Below are 15,627 nucleotides of genomic sequence, written 5' to 3' on the forward strand. Positions count from 1 at the left end.
ATTTTGATTATACAATTAAAATATTCAAAGAAAGCAAAACATTTCAGATTTGTACGGGACATAAATAAAATATCTTTTGGTGATCTTTGACATAAGAATAACTGTCATCGCGTTTTAAAATAATGTATTGATATTTACTTGTAGATAAGCGCCCCTCATCAATAATGGAATATCCCACCGAAAGACAGACGGCGGCACATGTTCACCAAAACTGGCGAAAACTTCAAAATAAGGCACTTCGCTCATTAAAAACACTGGTAGGTTTCTCTCTTTTTCGATTAAAATACGATGTTAATTTTAGATATTGGTGGAAAATACTAAATAGGTTTTGTTCAGTATTAATATGTTGTTAATTGTATGCACTTAAGTAATGTTAATTTGTCACTTTTTAGCAATTTTAGGATCGATCTGCGGTTGGTAAAATCTTAAATTTTTGACGAGTTGGAGTATGTTTTGTTGTTGACGAATTGTCAGTCAGGGAGGCGGGGACTACCCTTCAAAATTTCAACATTAGTTGGGCCCAAAAAAAACACACACTTTTGCAATATGACTGTATTCTTACCGATATATAAATAGAAATATTAATAGGCCACTTCCTCATAAGTCTTGGAGACACTTCTCGCTAAAATTTGACCTGTCTTTCATTCATTCATATCTGACTTTCATAAGAATTGAATGTGAATGTCCAAATAATGTCCAAACCAAATAAATAAATGGATAACTTTCCGTATGAAATTTCACTCATTTTTACAAAAAGGGATATCTCATTGAGGTAAATTAGATACTACATTATTTCATATTGAATGAAAAAGTGGTGGCGCCATACAGAAACTTTTCCAAATAAATAAATAATTCAATACGCTGCATGTGCCCAGTGAATATCGGTAGATGGAAAAGGAGACCCAGTAGAGGATCCTACGTCATCACTGTGATATGAATAAAACATTTAGGTCAGGTCATTCCCTAACCCTAACCCTAACCCTAACCCTTACCCTAACCCTAACCTTGATTTGACATCTGACCCCACATCAAACATGAATTATGCATACCATGTTTTATTCACACGACCAAAGTCCATGACGTACGTCCTCTACTGGGTCTCCTTTTCCGTCTACCGTGAATATCTATGTGTGAAACATTAAATTGATACTGTAAACTATTTGCTTCTTTCTTCATTCAAGGTTAATCCTACTTGTGATTGAATTTATAAAATATGATATTGATCCTACAAGTCGACGACAAATGTTGTGTAATTTTAACAAACTTACGCTTTATTTTTTACACTCAGTAAGAAGCAGAGGTCACTGGCCATGCCCATACTGCTGTCCTCAAGTTAATAATAAATAAAATACTGGCACGAACTAGCAACAGCCCATGCAATATAAAGCGAGCACACCAGTGACTTGAATTTAGTTATCAAGTCGTTTTTATGTGTTTTCATGTATATTGCACTGGTAAGATTTTGCCAGTGAGGGTGTACGTTGTTTGATATTGTGAAAGGGTTGTTGTAGCATGTCGAAACAGATAGAGAAGACTAGTAAGAGCCTAAGACAGCAGCCTATTCATTGAGAAATATTTTTACTAGTGTGTGTGTGCCCTTATTGTGTAAACAAAAAAGAAGGAAAAATTGAAACGAAGTGAGACATACAAATATTATAGAACAGCTAGGTTTTACTCATGTTAGTAATCACACTATATAAAAATTTGTTAAATTTGTTTCAAGAATTAATCATCTATCAACACTTTTTAAAAATAGATATTTTGATCTTTTACTTTTTCTTTAACAATGTAGTTTTTGTTTTATCTTTTACAGATCTGATATACTTCTTTTTTAACCCTGGGTCTTGGATGAAGACATGTCTGTCAATCCACTATTCTCAGGCCCAATGCCGAGTCAGCGACCCTCCATTTACAATAACTGTGCCTCCCCTAGTCAGAGAACAGCTTCAGGCGTTTTCCGCCAGTCAAACCTCAACCAGGACAACATGAACTTCGGCGGGTCGCCAGTTCCAAGGAAAAGACAACGAGTAGGGGATGCGAAAACATCTGACACTATGAACGAGTCGGACCCATTCAAGGATTTCAATGATACCTTCACAGAAGATGACCTGGAGGCCTTTGATATGATCGCCTCTCAAGCCCTGACCCAGCAGCCACGTCCTGACAACACCCATGCCCAAGAGCAAGAGAGGCCCCACAGCACCCCAAGATTTCAGCCAAAGACAAACCCCCTTGGTGTAGTCCCCAATACCTACGACAGGAGTAACTACAACATCACAAGTCAAGCAGCCTCAAGTGGTTATGGGTCCCTTCAGCAATTCAACAGCGAGGCAAGCTCGGGCCGATTTTCCTTCAAACCTGGGAGCAGTAAACTAAGCAGCCATACAACAGCGTCCACCACTGCCTCAGTTGTTACACACCCTACACCTACTCCTACATTACCGAAACAAACCCGAAACAATATTTACACGAGGCAAAGTAATGTCGGGGAAACAAAAATCTACTATCCTCATTCGTCACAGCATCGTTCTGGAGGCACACCACCAGGGGGCCAGCACCACGTCGGTAATGACTCGGCAAATGCACAAACGCTAAAGCCTAACACTAACAGACACACCATGGTGCAACCCAAACAGAGAGTTCAATCAAACATTGGTCCAAAAAGTACAACTTCTATGTCAAAGCCAAATTCCTATTACTCTGGAGTCACACCCACTGGTAACCCTATCCCACTTATCCCTGATGGATTCAAAACGGACACTGTTAATAAAAGCAAACCTCTAGTTCACAACACAAGGTCCACAGTCAACCCATTGTCCAATAAAGGTGGAACAACCCACTCAAACCATGCCATGGGAGGGGGTAACATCACCTCAAGTTTAACACCACCAAAGGGGGCAATTGCAAGAGAGTCCCCAGGCCTGCCCACAACAGGAAGCACCAGTGGACCTTCCCAGTTATCGGTTCTCCAACACCAGCAAGTGGAGAGGTACAAGAAAGAGTGTGAGACAATTAAACAACAAGTAAGTACTATCGTGGAACGATTTCATCCAGTGAGCAAATATTTTTAAAGAACAGACTTTGTGCACACAGAATGCGATTATTGATATTAGCAACTGATGATTTTTGAGTTGCAACTAATATATTTTGTGTAGCATTTTGCTCTGCTAAGCAAGGGAAATCGATCACTGGCTATGGCAGAGTACAATACATGTAGGTATAGGTAGGTGCATTCTCTTGTGTTCTGTACAATACATTATTTTGTGTGGGGGGGGGTTGAATATAGACAAAATCTACTACAGTGGGACTTGAACCTGCGGCCCCTAGATTAACATGCAGGCTCTTCATAGCCCTTTGCGGTCTTCCTAGATTTGTAACCCCTAAAAAAACTGACAAAACAATTGCAAATTTTAAAAGCATGACCTATAGTTGTTTTCCAAAAGGGATGACGCTTTCTTTTCTGAAGTTTATTCATGCAATACTTAAATACATTTGGAAAGCCACGTTTGGTACAACAATCAGAGATCTTCTAAAATCCATCCTGATTTTGATCGATTCAGTACTACATGTACATGTAAAGTGAACCATGCATTGCATACTACCTGCTGTCGTCGTCTGGGTCGTTGATTTAACCAGAATAAGTTTCATGTATGTATTCACTGTAAAACTAATGGTTGTGACTTTTGCTGAATTCACATCCTAGATGGTGATAATTATTCAAGTTCAGGCCTGCTACATGAACTTCATGGAGGCAATGTGGGCAATTGCCCCAGGTTATTATCATAGTGTCCCTTGAAATATTCCAATAGAAACTTATACTTTCCTCATACAGGTTCACTTTACCATGGAGAAAATGCATCGGTGGCGTTGCCTTTTCAAAACTGAAGTACCAGCTGACCAGGGCCCAATTTCATTGCAGGATTTCTTTGGGTACCAGTCGCAGCAATTTAACTGTATAGTATTCTGGCTGGTAGCCTATATTTGATAAGCAAAATTTTGTTGGTGCTTAGCAAATTTGTGTGCTTACATACTTTATGAAATTGGGCCCAGCATAGAGCTGCTCAAAAAATTCATTGCTTAGTAAAATCAGATTACCGGCCAAGACTCCACTCAATTGTAATGCTAAGTAAACAACAGCTTAATACTAGCCATAAGCAATGTATATGGCAGGAAATTTTGGCCAGTAACATGTGTTGGAGAGCTATTTTCGTGCTTAAGCAATTTTTTTGCTTAAGCAGCTCTATGAAATTGGCCCCTGGCCTGTAAGGTAACACTTGTACAGTAGTAGTGAATTTTCTGCAAAAATGAACATCAAATGCTTGTTTAACTTCCTTTGCAGTTGAAACGTTTGAACGATGAGCAACTGGCCAAGGATGGTGAGATTCAGGTGTTGAGGCAGAACCTGAACAAAGTTAAATCGGAGGCCAGTCGTTCCCATCAAGAGCGCCTACAGACCGAGGAACAAAGGCGGTTACAAAGTAGTCTTATTGAAAAAGATCTCAAAAAAGAGGTACAGATGTTCAAAAAGAATTATGCTCCTATTCAGCAGTATGTGTTTTTTCTCAAATTGTATAAAGTACGTCCCTGTGCTTACATGTACATGTAGTATTGAATAGGAGATGTTATTTTGTGTAGGATTTGAAACTTTGCATGGTGGAAATAAGATATAGAAGAGTTTGCGGTAACACCATGTAATAACAATCTCTAAATGAGTTGGGGTGGTTCTGAAAAGAACCGTTGGATTAACTCGACGTTTCGATCAGTATGCTCTGAAAGAATTGCAGGGTGCATTCTCCAGAAGACGATCAGAGCATACTGATCGAAACGTCGAGTTAATCCAACGGTTCTTTTCAGAACCACCCCAACTCATTTAGAGATTGTTATTACATGGTGTTACCGCAAACTCTTCTATATAGATGTTATTTTCTTTAAAAGGGGCACATTACATTTAAATCTCTCAAACTTTTGCTGTTTGAAAACCTACATGTGTAGTGGGTTGTAAATAGTGAGTAGTGATTAAAAACATGAATTTGCCACAGGAACAATCACACAAGCATGCAGTCCGCCATTTTGAGGAGTCCAAAATTTGGTTCTTTACGAAATTGCTCAAAAACTACACAATTTCAAGGGACGTTTATGTGAATCATTATACTCTACTTGTAAAAGATCTTTCCAACCACACCTTCAATTCATAACAAATGCTTTTCATATCCCAAAGCACCCAATCTTAAAGCAGTATGCCCCTTTCCTTTGGCAGTTCATTAATGTTCTCTATTTCTGCACCCTTCTCTGTATAACTCATCTTGCAGGTAGAGAGCCTGAAAACCCAACTGCAGTTCAAGGAGATGGAGCTAATGCAAGCACATAGTGCCAGCCAGAACCACCTCACCCGATTACCCATGCCCACCACGCCCAGTCAAGCCCCTGCAACACCTCAGAAACGCCCGGGCATCCCCGGTTCTTACAATGCCAATGACATGAGAGATTCTGAGATGTTTCCAACGCAGCAAACATTCATGGCTGACAACCCAAAGGCTGACATAAAATGTCAGCTTAGGTCACCTCGGCTCAAAGCCATGTCAGAGGGGCTTCATGGTCTCAGTAATCCAAGAAAGAGCCCAAGACAGAGCCCAAGAAAGAGTCCAAGACGTAGCAGTTCAACTAAGAGCCCTGGTGAGTCTGGGTTTTCTCTTGAACAGAAAGAATCTGTTTATAACCATCTATTTATAACCATCTGTTTATAACCATTATGAAGGTTTTTCACACTTTTAACTGATTTTTCTTTTGTCAAAAACTTGTTTGTATCCAGCCAAGACCTCGCCAGCTCGTCCAAATTCTCTTCCATCTCTTAGTTCCAGCTCCTCCACTCCTTTAAAAAAGCCGCCCATACGAGGGAAAAGTCACTGCCTGATGGCAGCTAGAGGTCAAAAAGGTAAGACCAACTATTGAAAATCATTGCAAGGTTGACCTTCAACATCGAAATTGTTCCTTTTATTTGATTGATTGATTGATTTATTGATTTATTTGTTTATTGATTTAAAAAAAAAATTTTTTTAAGTTTTGTGAATTATACTAGTTATGTGTTATCATTTTCCTTTCTCATAGCTTTTTCATCGGATGCAGAAATCGTTGGGCATCTTCTCCAAGATGAAGACAAATACGTGAACAACGCAGCAGGATCTGTGGGTGGATTGATAGGTCTCGTCCAGAGCCGTGCAGTATTGAATAGGGTCTCCGGGGAAGGGGTGGATTCTGTACAACATTCTTCAACCAAAGACAAAAGGTTTAGAAACAAATTATGATAATAAATGGTTCTTATACATGTATAGCGCACACACCCACCCAAGTATCTTTGTCAACTCCATGGGGAGCATTCAACCCAAAAGAAAGATGTTATAGCGATTCTGAAGGTCTGAGGTTTTTTACTTATGTTTGGTCTGAAGTTTGTAATCATTTAGATGTCAGATTGAATTACATTTTTTTTAATTTTATATAATTACCGTTCCTTTAATTTACCAAAATCCTTCACAAAGTTTTGTTATGTTGCGTTTCTGACCAGTAAACACATTTGTTCTTGTTAACAGATCTTCAAGCAGTAGTCCAACCAGTGATGTTAGAAACCAGACTTCCAGCCTCAATATAGAGTTAGCCACAAGAGCCATCTCAAATCTCCTCAATCCTCCTCGGATCCCACCACTGCCACCAAATATTGCCTTGTCATCTGAGTTGACACCCTTCCATCCTTTCCCGAGTTCACTGAATGCTTCAGACTCTTCCACCAGCATCAGGGACATCCTTCCATTGCTTGAGGATCAGCAGACGGTGTACATCGACATTGTCCACAGTATAACCCTTAAAAATGCCTCACCGCTCTGCTCTACTTGTCCAAGTAGTAGCAGCAGTGGATCCCGGACCTTGGAAGGCTCTTTAGACTCACCTGGCTCCAGCAGTCCTAGTGAGGACAGTGTGAACTTGGGTCGTGCTGAAGCTGCAGTTCAGACCTCCCTAGCCCTACTGCGTCAATTGTTGACTTCTTCTGCTGAAGTACGCACAGCTGTGTTGACTGGTAACATCTCCGGAAGCGTAGAGCTAGTAAGCAGCGATGATGACCTGTCAATGATGGAGATTGACCCTTCAGCACCTCTCATTGATGTGAGTAATTTTCAAACTCTTTATGCTAAAAAGTCCCTCGGCTTTCTATAATAAAACTGTTCCAATTTTAAGGGAGACTTCTGAGAAGCTTGCGGCAGCAGACAGAAAGGCTCTTTAATCTGAACTATAATTTCTAATTGCAGCCCACCCAGGCTCCTTCAAAGTCAACTGCATTGTCGGTCAAACCTTCCCCAGTTGGCACTGTCGACCCAACTGCTCCCAACCAACCCACCAATCATATCTTGAGTAAACTGATGAGGATTGCCAGCATGCAGCATGGACTCGGTAGTTGTGGGTCCGTAGTTGAGCTTTCACTTGCAGCTCTCAGTGCCCTGGCTATGAAGTGTACCATTGAGGAATCAGAGAGGTAAGCATGACCCAATCATATGCCTTGAATTTAGTTCTTGAAGGGGCATGTCAGTTTTCCTCTGGTGAGGGGCTACTTCTATGAAAAAATGTAAACTTTTGGGAGGGGGTTTCTGGCGGGCCTAATGCAGCAGAACAGTTGTCTGGCGGTTGATATTTTTTATTTGGTTTCATGTTGTTAATTTTAATTTGATTCCATGTGTTACCTCCGATGTTTAGTCCAGCTCAAAATTGTTGATCCCTGGTGGGAGGGGGGCTAATGCAGAGGAAAATTTGTCTGGCAGTAGCCATTATTTACTCTTTGAGACGTACTTGATCCAATGTTTGATCCAGGCCACTATTTTGCAGCGGGGGATCCCTGGCAGACATCAATATCTGAATATGTTAGGTTATGCACTAAACATTCCTAAATATTGGTTCATTGCTCCTTTGATCAACATGCTCTGGGCTGCTGCTCTATTCAAGTATCCATCGTTCTACTTAAAGGCAGTGGACACTATTGGTAATTACTCAAAATAATTATTAGCATAAAACCTTACTTGGTAACGAGTAATGGGGGAGAGGTTGATAGTTTAAAACACTGTGAGAAACGGCTCCCTCTGAAGCGAAGTAGTTTTCGAGAAAGAATTAATTTTCCACGTATTTGATTTCGAAACCTCAGATTTAGAATTTGAGGTCTCGAAATCAAGCATCTGAAAGCACACAACTTTGTGTGACCATGGTGCACAAGGGTGTTTTTTTCTTTCATTAATATCTCGCAACTTCGACGACCGATTGAGCTCAAATTTATGCATATGTGGAGATACACCAACTGTGAAGACTAGTCTTTGACAATTACCAATAGCGTCCAGTGTCTTTAATGTTAAGATGGTGTACTGATTACTTGTTCCCAACAGGTTGCAGTCTGTGCTCGTCCATGATGCCTTGTATAACGGCATGTCACCAGATTGTACCCTTCCCCAAGCATTGAATGCATTGGACATCCTCTCCTCATTGTGTATATCATGGAAGCTGGCATGTAAACTATGCAACCAGTCAGGTACTTATTAACTCCCTTATAACTCCCACATATCCACCCTGTTGGGTGTTCAAGGCGGAGTTAAAAAAAACAAAAAAAACAGACACAACAAAATTAGTCCTTGTAAACCTGTGACATAAGATAAGTTTTGAGAACAGATTTGAATTTTGTGGTACAAAGACAAGATCTAAGATTAAGTGGTAGAGCGTTCCAGATGTGGGCGCAGCTGAAGAAAAAAACATGTCACCCCATGAGTGTCGAGACTTGGGTTCAATGAGGAGAAGTATGGAACTTGATCGAAGATTCCTTGAAGGAGTGCAGACTTGTGCATCCTGTCACCCTTTCCTTCCATCAGAACCTAGAAACAACCAACTAAAACGCCAGTTTTTATAAAGGTTTAGTTTTGTCCATGTTCACCCTCCATAGTAAAGCTTGATCGTGCTTTGTTGGTCGTGCTTTGAATTTTCGATCAAGAAAATAGGTTTTTTTTTCACTAATACGAAAACAAGATAGAGAAGATAACTGTTTATTGATCACTCTTGTTGATGTTCGTATGACTACACGTCTTTAGTACACTTTGTCAAACTGGTCTTAGCCTTGCTCAAGGCAGTCGAATTATTCACTCCGAGAAAAGACCGCCGCTGTATAAAAACCCACCCGTATTCACTGTGCGTAAAACCCACCCGTATTCACTGTGCGTAACATTGCGCGACACGATGCCCCCGTACACTATCCGCATGCGGAGGCCGTCAGGCCGACAGCCTTGTAGGATCTGTGTTGAAGCCACTGACCTCATTACTATAATAAGCGAAGAGTTCCCACGGTCAGCTCATTACCATAATGCCCGCAAAAGATGAGACGTGTCTACATCATCACACACCACCACTGCACCACGGACGCTCAGCGAGCATGATAGGCGTGTGTGATTGGACGTCAAAATGAATAATTCATTTGCCTCACATCCTGTGTTGTCTGATAGGTCTGACGAACGATATACATATTCATGAGCTGCATACTAGCATATCCTAGAGCCTCCCCAATTTCGTCCACTATTGGAATTTTTTCAATACAACACATTAAAACGGGAAGATACAGACCCGACAAGGCTGTCGGCCTGACGGCCTCCGCATGCAGTTAGTGGTGTACGAGTGCGATGACTTGTGTGAACAGTATTCGTGCGATGTGACAGTGTGTATATGGGTGGGTCATTCGGTGTGATCGCACACACCATGCACAGGGTATACGGCGGGTGGGTTTACAGCTGCGTCTTTTCGGAGCGAATAATGCGACTGCCTTGAGCAAGGCTAAACTGGTCTGTGAACACATGGGTGCTGTTGTGTGAAAAACGGGCTTGAATGTTCACCAGCAATTGTTTTTTTGTCAAAACAATTTGTAAAAGAAGAGTTTAAAGATTGTGAAGTAAATATTTTATAAGCCTTTAAAGTGAAAGCAATTGTGAATGAAATTTAGGATGAAAATAAATAAACTCTTAAAAATGAAATCATTTTAAGATGATATCCCCCTGTCCTTTTTCTAGATACGTGCCTGTTGCTCCAGTGCTACCAGTGTGGTGTACACGGTCCGAGGAGTTGCACTACATCCCAGAAGCTACAGCTCACCGTTAAGGTATGTGCACTTAGTAAAGGGAATTCCATATGACTGCAGACTGAAGTAGTGTGTAAACCATCTATTGTCTTGAGAAGAGCAAATCCATCTAGCTAGCCTTGCTCATCAAGGCAGTCGCATTATTCGCTCCGAAAAGACGTCGCTGTAAACCCACCCGTATACCCTGTGCGTGCGATCACACCGCATGGCCCACCCGTATACACACTGTCACATCGTACGACTACTGTGCACACAAGTCATCCGCACTCGTACCACTAACCGCATGCGGAGGCCGTCAGGCCGACAGCCTTGTCGGGTCTGTAACTTCCGGGTTTAATGTGTTTTATTGAAAAATTTCCACTAGTGGAAAAAATTGGGGGGGCTCTCGGATATGCTAGTATGCAGCCCATGAATATGTATATCTTTATTCAGACCTATCAGACAACACAGGATGTGAGGCAAACGAATTATTCATTTTGACGTCCAATCACGCACTTCCCTTATCACGACCTTTGGACCCTATCATGCTCGTGTGTGATGTAAACATGTCTCGTCTTTCGCGGGCATTATGGTAATGAGCTGACCGTGGGAACTCTTCGCTTATTATAGTAATGAGGTCAGTGGCTTCAACACAGACCCTACAAGGCTGTCGGCCTGACGGCCTTTGCATGCGGATAGTGTACGGGGGCATCGTGTCGTGCGATGTTACGCACAGTGAATACGGGTGGGTTTTTATACAGCGGGGGTCTTTTTTCGGAGTGAATAATTCGACTGCCTTGAGCAAGGCTACCATCTAGCAGCTCTCGAGTGAAATTACATTGGGAGTGGCGTCACTGGTCATTAGTGCAAGTGATGACAAACTAATAAATAGTAATAACTAGTTCTTATAGCGCATTTTTAAGCAAAGTATACAATGCTTTACATTAGTGCCCTGTTGGACGAAAACATTCCTGTAATCTTTCTGATGGCTTTGTTCACCTTTTCCAGTTAACAGTATACAGTGCTTGACAATCTGATGAAAGGGGAAACCCAAAACAATGTTCTTTATCCCCGTTGCAATTAGATTTTTGTTTTGTTTTATTTTGTTGTCTGTGTTGTCTGTTAAGGTCATATCACTGCTGAGGAGGATTGTATCTACACATCATCAGGGAGCAGAGATGTTGCTGGAGACGGACTGCCAGTGTAGTATGGAGGTCAGTCATGCTGTAATGATAATAATAGTAGTGGCTTCTTATATAGCATTATTCAGTGGCTCTCGTAGCGTTTCAGAATTCAGTGTTTTTTTCACAAGGTATGCCAAGCTACATTTAATTTACACTGGACCAGAGGCCAGTGGTTTTAGTGTCATGGCAGAATATCCAGGATTGAACAAGTCTGGCGGTTTTGTGTTTCACAATTGAATAATAACAAATTAAAGTGAGGTTTTGATGAAGACAATGCAGTTATAAAAAGTTATAAAAACACTGGTGACAATTGATGAGAAACTATAACTAAAACATCAGCAACGAGTCGAGACTTTGTTTCAGGTGCCTTTCTTCTTGTATATAAAGCTATATAATTTAGCTCCTGCATATCTCCAAGACCTCAAAGCCCTTCGTTCTTCTTCACTTTCATCAGCTACCCGACGCCTTTCGCTCTTCTTCAATCACTCATTTCCAGCTTTCCCCGGGACCCCGCACCATGACACGCTATGGCGATCAGGCCTTTTCAGTCATAGCTCCAACACTCTGGAACAAGCTACCCACCCACATTCAAGCAGCTCCTTCATTGGACACTTTTAAATCTCAACTTAAAACCCATCTGTTTTATCAATCTGGTTATAGCGCTTAATAACTTCCGTATTTAGCGCTCTATAAATGTTGTAATTATTATTATTAGTTTTTGGTTATAATGATGTTTCTATGCCAGATTGAAAAGCTTTTTATGTAACTGTGAAAAAAAGGAATGCAGATAGTAGAAACAAATTTTTTCGATACTCCTACGGGGTAGCAATGAAGCTGCATTGTCACCAACTTTGTTTGTATTCTTTGATTTGACAGCTGATAAATGCTGCAGTACTGATGCTAAGAAGAGTGCTAGACGTTACATTGTCCAAGGCGGTCTACGAACATCCCACCCAGAACTGGTAAGCTAAAATATCTAAGGATACATTGCCACTGGACTATAGCAAGGCAAGTTTAACTCTACAGTACTTAATTTGTGAAACACTTGCAAAAACAATAGTTTGATTACAGTACAGACAATCATTGTACTTAAGTTATAAGTTTTTGCACGAGTATTACTTCTTGATTGAAAAGTTGTTTCTAAGAATTTATTAATAAACCGTTTTATTGATGTATACGTATTGTACTGTTTCTAGTTGTATTTGATGAAAGGTGGATCAACACCAATAATATCAATGTTCTGTCCCCTACACCCCTTTTACATTTCTCTCATAGAATTTGTAGCCATACAAAAAATTGTCATCCCCAGGGGAACTCAATTTTCTGTGGCCTATTCATGAATCTATTAACACAAATACTCTTATATAATCTTGCTCAGCCAAAAACAGGTTACCAGCCAAGATATTGTGTATTGCCGTCGAATGCCGAGGCTGAGTTCTGATCGGGCCTTGCCCCTAAACATCTGCAGCTCAAAGCTAAGCAATTCCTGCTCACTCTTTGGTTTTGTATCTCTTGCAGGAGGTGTGTCCTGCATGAGGCCCTCTTGCTGCTTCACTGTCTTGCAGTACATGATAGGAACTTTAACTATCACCACTTGGATGTAGAAAAGTTCCATGTGTACTCCATTACAAGTCTCATCAAACTCTACCTCAAGATTCCAGACATCTCCGATAATGAAAGTAAGTTTTCCATTCTCTTACCAGACTAATATCCCCACCCCCCACCCGCAATATTCTCTTTTTGTCCTGCCTTTGATTCATTTAACCTTTTTCTAATTGAGCTTTGAAGCCCCACGCTGCCATCTTAGAGATAAAATGGTGACACAACAACTTAGGTAGCCTGGGAGGCTAGTCAAACTTGACCCTTGTTTAGCCCAGCAGGCTTCTCAAACTTCGCTGTTAGGTAGCTTGAGAAGTTAGTTAATTTGACTCTTAGGCTGCCCTGCAGGCTAGTCAACCTTTCCGCTTAGGTAAACTTGGCTTTAGGTAGCATGGGAGACTGGTCAAACTTTACTCTTGCTTTGCCCGACAGGCTTTTCAACTTGACTCTTAGTCATATTTGACTCTTGGCATACTTCACTCTTGGCAGGCTAGTCAAACACCTAGCAACCCACCTCTTTGAACTTATGATTTATCATATTGCTTTGTCATTTGGCTTCTCAAACTGAATTTGGGCTTGTCAAATCTGACTAGCCCAGAGAACAAGTCAAAAGAAAAAGCGAGCACAAGCTCTCTCGCTTGTTCCCATCACAAGTTTTGTCCTCCGGCCTGTAACATTAAACACACAGTTAATTAGTTTAAGCAGATTGTTAACCTTTGTGACCTTTTAATTTGAAGTTAACATATATTTAATGTTGTACATGAGAGACCACAGTTCAGTATTTCTTTTACTGCAAGTGTCTTTTTTAATCAACATTGATAAAATAAATAAGCCATTAATAATAACATGTTTCTCCATCAGCTGGATTACTTCAGGACCTATGGGAGTTTGATCCATGGGATGCTGCCGAGTGGGGTGAAGACGACAATGAACCTCAGGATGAAGCTCAGGGACTAGGCAATAATATGGAGGTAGATCAGTGACTCTCACCATACAGGTGAAAGGTCTGCCACCTGAAGAAACACAACTTCCTTCCAAAAATGCCTTTCTTAAAATTTAGAAAAATCAGCCTGGCGGGATCTGCGATAATAGTAATAATAATTATAATAACCAGTTTTAATATTGCGCTTTTCACACCTGATGGGCATCTCATAGCACTTCAAACATTACAACCCCGATCACTGGGCCTTAAATCATCCCTAAACCATCTCAACTCCCTGGGGAGTATACAGCCTGTGCAGAATTGTCGCTACTTGGCTAAACCAATCACAATAACCATCTCTGCCCTCACAGGTACCCATTAACCCCTGGGTGGAGAGAAGCAATTATAGTTAAGTGTCTTGCTCAGGGACACAAGTGTCACGACCGGGATTCGAACCCACACTCTGCTGAACAGAAGCATCAGAGCTTGAGTTCGATGCTCTTGTGTACATGTAGGTCAGCCTTTGTACTCGATAAAATATTCCTACTTTGTTCCAAGCACCAAATAATGCAAACTTCTCAATTTGTGTAGAGGTTATTGTGTAATAATAAAAAGGGCAAGGGCACCGAGGCTTTTTCTCCTTGGTGAAGGGCATCCTATTAGGAAATTGTAAATTTCTATTGGAACTTTTTAAGTGCACAAAGGCATGGAGCACCATCAGTGCCTCTATGAAGTATCAGGCTTGTAATACCCAATAGATAGGTTGCAATACGCGTCATTGACCGCCATTTTTTATGTATTTTACACATGCAAATTGCCTGCGCGTATCCGCTGCGCACGACTCTCATGCACTTTTCACATGTAAAATACATCATAGATGGCGGTCAATGATGCGTATTGCAACCTATCTATTCTAGGCCTTTTCCCTTTTTAGGCATGGGCATGCACCTTTGATATCCTCCAAGGTCTATAAAAAAAAACTGAACCAGATTGTATTCAAATTGTTGACTGTGTGTATGCAATGCACACTGCTACAAAATAGTTTTTTCTCATGCTTTTTTTTTTTTTTTGTGCATGTAAATAAAAGCTTAACTTACAGTCAGCTCTTGTTTTACCAACAACAAGGTCGGTGAGACTGGTCAAAATTACCTCCGCATAACATGAATGTTGTTAGAGAGGCGTACAGCTAAACAAAGAATAACTAAGCTGGAATGAGACTCATGACTTCAGAATGTACTTGTTGTTTCAAAGGAACACGTTGCCTCGGTTTGGTCGAGTTGGTCTATAAAAAGCGTTTGTTAAACCGTTTAGAAAGATGTTTTAATAGTAGAATACAATGATCCACACAAATTTGCCTCGAAATTGCGTGGTTTTCCTTATACTTTGCGAACTACTATGGTCCGCCATTTTTATTTGACTCCCATAAATGATAAATGGCCGACAATGTTAGTTGAGGAGGTAAAAGGAAAACTACGCAATTTCGAGTGAAACTTGTGTGGATCATTATATTCTAAATATCTTTCTAATGCATTTTATAACAAGCGGTTACAAATGCTTTTCAAAAACCAACTGGACAGATCCAAGGCAATGTGTTCCTTTAAGCAGATTCTCTTTTACAACTAAAGAGTGTTCTATATAAGGAGGGTTGACTGTGAATTGAAAGATTTAACTCGATTAGTACTGTAAATGAGGGATGTGCGTACAGTAGATAGTGGCTGTTGATTTCACTGTACATGTAAATATAAAACGCTGTTATTTTTTATACTATTCATGTTTCTAACCTTTACCTTAGACTCTAAAAT

General features: G+C 40.6%; 1 protein-coding gene across 1 annotated transcript; it reads left to right on the forward strand.

The window, feature by feature from the left end:
- The first annotated feature begins 216 nt into the window (after positions 1 to 216).
- LOC139954372 (uncharacterized) lies at positions 217 to 15,261 on the forward strand. Its single transcript, XM_071954133.1, has 14 exons — positions 217 to 257; positions 1,814 to 3,023; positions 4,340 to 4,510; positions 5,310 to 5,673; positions 5,810 to 5,932; positions 6,106 to 6,283; positions 6,585 to 7,152; positions 7,296 to 7,519; positions 8,415 to 8,557; positions 10,074 to 10,162; positions 11,248 to 11,334; positions 12,181 to 12,266; positions 12,823 to 12,983; positions 13,765 to 15,261. Exons 2-14 carry the CDS (start codon positions 1,857 to 1,859, stop codon positions 13,884 to 13,886), a joined length of 3,483 nt encoding a protein of 1,160 aa, XP_071810234.1. The 5' UTR covers positions 217 to 257; positions 1,814 to 1,856; the 3' UTR covers positions 13,887 to 15,261.
- The last annotated feature ends 366 nt before the right edge of the window (positions 15,262 to 15,627 follow it).

Source organism: Asterias amurensis, chromosome 2 (genome assembly GCF_032118995.1).
Source record: "Asterias amurensis chromosome 2, ASM3211899v1".
In the NCBI taxonomy this organism is placed as follows: Eukaryota; Metazoa; Echinodermata; class Asteroidea; order Forcipulatida; family Asteriidae; genus Asterias; species Asterias amurensis.